General features: G+C 69.7%; 1 protein-coding gene across 1 annotated transcript; it reads right to left on the bottom strand.

Annotated features, from left to right (window-relative positions):
• Positions 1 to 714: 714 nt before the first annotated feature.
• On the bottom strand, positions 715 to 1,435 carry S100A16 (S100 calcium binding protein A16; the record flags this gene model as incomplete). Its single annotated transcript, XM_082015811.1, has 2 exons — positions 1,002 to 1,435; positions 715 to 879 (listed from the first exon to the last, which is right to left on the bottom strand). Exons 1-2 carry the CDS (start codon positions 1,155 to 1,157, stop codon positions 715 to 717), a joined length of 321 nt encoding a protein of 106 aa, XP_081871937.1. The 5' UTR covers positions 1,158 to 1,435.
• Positions 1,436 to 3,651: the final 2,216 nt, after the last annotated feature.

Here is a 3,651-nt window from a genome sequence, read left to right on the forward strand (position 1 = left end):
CTGTGGCTGTGTGGGCGGTGGGGGACGCGGCGGACCCCCCCCCTCGGCCCCCCGCGCCCCCGCCGTGCGTGCACGCTGCAGGGCAGCCCCCGGTAAGGCAGAGCCTCGGCGTCACCCGCTGCTCCTCCAAACTTTATTGCTGCAATAAATAACTGCGGTGGTGTTGCCCCGACGGGACCACGCTGCTCCCCGAGCCCAGAGCACCAGGCAGCGCAGGCAGGGCGGACCCTTCACCAGCTTGGGCAGGGGGAAAGGCACCCTTTTCCCGAGAAGACCCCCGACGTTGAGGGGGAGCTCCAAGGGGAGAGGGGGTCCCGGTTGTGGTGGGGGTTCTGCCAGCAGGGCCGCGCCCCAGAGGTCTGCGAACAGACGGAATCCACGTCCTAGATGAAGGGAAACCTCTCCCTTTGCTTCTTGCTCAGCAGCCCAGCGAGGACAGAGCTTGCAGAAGAGGATGAGGGCAGGGATGGGATGGCCTGGGGCAAGGAGGAGCCCCCCGAGGCTGTGATGGCCTCGCACCCCCCAGCTCCCACCCACAGGGTCTTCCCGCCCCGATCGCACCCTGGCATGGCTCAGTCGGCAAAGCTGTGGGAGTCCGGGGTGCCCCGGGGCAAGCTGGAGCTCGGCAGCGGGAGAGGTGAGAAGCGGGGAGCCGTGGAGAAGCAGGGGCTGAGCCCAGGGGGCTGAGCCCGGGTAGGGTCCGGATGCAGCCGGCTACTTGGTGAGCTTGACGCTCTGCTCCTGCTGGCGGATGATTTGGGCGATGGGGCTGGCGATGCCGCCTATCAAGGTCCAGTACTCCTCGAAGCTGATGCGCCCGTCTTTGTTCTCGTCCAGGTCACAGATGAGCTTGTCGGCCGCTCGGCGGTTCCCGGTGTCCTGGGGGAGAGAGCGGAGCCGCTCACACCGGGACGGCAGGGAAAGCGGGGTACGGGATGGTGGGGGGGACCCCGTGCAAGCGTGAGGAACAGGTCCCCGGGCCCCACGCGCCCCGGCCTCACCGTCAGCATGTGGTTGAGCTCACAGCTCAGCATCTTGCGGAAATCCTTCTTGCTGATGCGCCGCGGCTTCTTGCAGCAGCAGCGGCGGCTCGAGTACTTGTCGAAGTTGTTCACCAGCACCTGGACGGCCCATTCCAGATCCGTGCACTCTGCCATCGCTGCCTGCAGTCACCTGCGGGGATGGGGGTCAGGGACGGGGGCCGCGGGACCCTCCACGTGCCCATGCTGGAGGACAGGGAGCGGAAGGGCAGGTGGCACGCCGCCAAAGCTCACGGTGCCATCGCTCAGGGCACGCTTGTGGGTCTCCGCTGCCACCAGCCCTGGGGTCTCCACAAGCCCCTGGGCAGTCAAAAAGCAGCCTCCATGGAAAGGCAAAAAGCCGGCAGCGCCGATGCGCAGGGTGCTCATCTCCCCACGTTGCTACTCGTACAGGATCACCCCAAAAATCTTCCATGCCCTGGCTCCGGCGCAACACCCGCCCCACGCCAGCCGCCCCACCTGCCCCCCCGGCACGGCCACCCCCGTGCGTGGGACGGGGCGGTAATTATGGCGCTGGGGCCGTGGGGCTCCGCAGCGCCAGGGCCGCGGCCGGCGGTTCCCAGGGCTCATTAGGGAGGAATGGGGCTGGGAGCCGCACGGCGGCGGTGGCAGCGGCAGGATGAGGGCAGGAATTACCGGCCAGCCCTCCTCTTGCTTCACGGCTCTGGGAACACCCCGGCAGGGCAGGTTTGGACCCGCCTGAGCCCCCCATGAGCCCAGCCAAGGGCGTCCCCCATGCCCCAGGGTCTGATCCTGCCTGCCTGATGGCTGTCCGGGGTCCCCCTCCTCTCTCCGCGGTCCCGAGGCTGCCCCAAGCCAGGAAACTCCTTCCTATGGATGGACGCGACAGGATGGACCCCGTCACGGGGTCCGGCGGCCGCATCCCCGGGCAGGATGCAGGCAGGGACGGAAACTGCGTCACCTTGTCCGGCCTTGGCTCTTTCCTACCCCGTTGGTGGCAGGGAGCGGGGCGAGCTGGGCGTGTTGCTCCCCGCCGTTTCGCTTGGAGCCGTGCGCGTTTACGCCAGCCCAGGGTGCAACGCCGACCGTCGCGACAGCGGTGGCCACATGGGTCTTGGAGGAAACCAACCGGGCGGCATGCGTGGAGCCCAGAGGGGTGGCCCAGCACCGTGCCCCGCTCTGGGGGCATCACCCAGGAGGGCGTCTGCAGCCCGGCTGCTCCCTGGGGGCAGTTGGGACCAGCCCAGTGCCCCGAACTGGGCTCACGTCCCCTCTCCCTGCGTGCCGATCCTCCCCAGGTCAGCCCCAAGCCGAGGACGTCGGGTGTATCAGGGTGGTGACAAGAGACACGAGGCTCAGCCCCGGGCTCCCCTCACTCTCGCGCTCGTCCCCGCCTGCCTCGCGGTGGCTGGGGCCACTCCTGAATCATCCATGTCCCCACGGGAGCCTTCCCTGTGCCGCGGTGCCACGGCCCAGGGCCACCCGGCACCGGGGACGGTCCCCAGCTTGCAGGATGCTGGGCAGCAGGGTGGCTTTCGAACGGTCCCAGCGCTGGCAGAGGGTGCCGCTGTGAGCCGCGCTGCCCGGCACGGCCCCACGAGAGCCGCCCACCGGACACCTTCGGCTCCGGTCCTTCCTCATCCCAGGCCATCAGCTGCCAAAAAAAGGTCATCTGCAGCACCTGGGCAGAAGCACCCATCGCACACCCACCCCCTGCAGCCGCTGGGGTCCCCACATACAGACCCCACACCAGTGTTGCCAGTCCCCCACCGCCAGCGCCCAGCCCATCCTCGGGGCATCGTGGCTGCTGCTCCGCCGCTGACTCACGGCACCAAGCCCATCCACGACAGTGCAGCCCGCATGGCCTCGCCGCCGCCTGCACCCCGGCCCCGCCATGTGCCCCCGGGGCCGGCCTGGGGCACGGAGACCTTGTCACCGCAGTGGGACGCCGGGACGCCGGCACAGCCGCAAGCAGGGCCGGGCACGGGGTAGGTGGGACGGGCAGGATGGGGCTCGCTGGCTGCTCTGCTCCTGCCGCCGCGGTTCCCCCTCTTCTTTCCCCTTCCTCGTGCGCTCACCAGCACCGGTGCCCAGAGCCGGGACCTGCGGCCGGGCACGGACCCGCGGCCGGGCACAGCCCCGGCGCTCGCTGCCCGCGGCCCCGGCGTCGCCATGGGCAAAGCAGGGGGGAAATGCCCCTTTTCCAGGGGCCAGACCCCGCTGGCAACCCCACGTGCCGGGCTCTCCGGAGGCAGCAGAGCTTGACGGATGCTGCCGATCCCCACACCGGACCACCCGCCCCCCAGCCCGGCTCCTCCCGCGCTCCCCCCGCATCCAGAGGGTCCCCTCTGCCCCGGCCCTGCGCGCGGCGCTGCCGAAGGGCTCGGGGGATTTCCGCCACCCAAGCCGCAGCAGCACATCCCGGGGCTGCTCCCGGTTGAATATTCACCCCAAGGGTCCCGATGGCGGCTTTGCCGACCACGGCTCGGAGCCTCACCTGGCTCCGTCCGGGGGTCCCGCTGCGTCCGTCTGTCGCCGATTTGGCAGCACGGGCAGTGGGAGCGAATTACGCCCGCTCTCTCCTCACCTTGCACCCATACCGCCGGGCCCAGCCCAGCTTTTAAAGGGGCTCCCGCCCCTCCCTGACGTT

The sequence above is a fragment of the Phaethon aethereus genome (genome assembly GCF_964289735.1).
Source record: "Phaethon aethereus genome assembly, contig: HAP1_SCAFFOLD_799, whole genome shotgun sequence".
Taxonomy (NCBI): Eukaryota; Metazoa; Chordata; class Aves; order Phaethontiformes; family Phaethontidae; genus Phaethon; species Phaethon aethereus.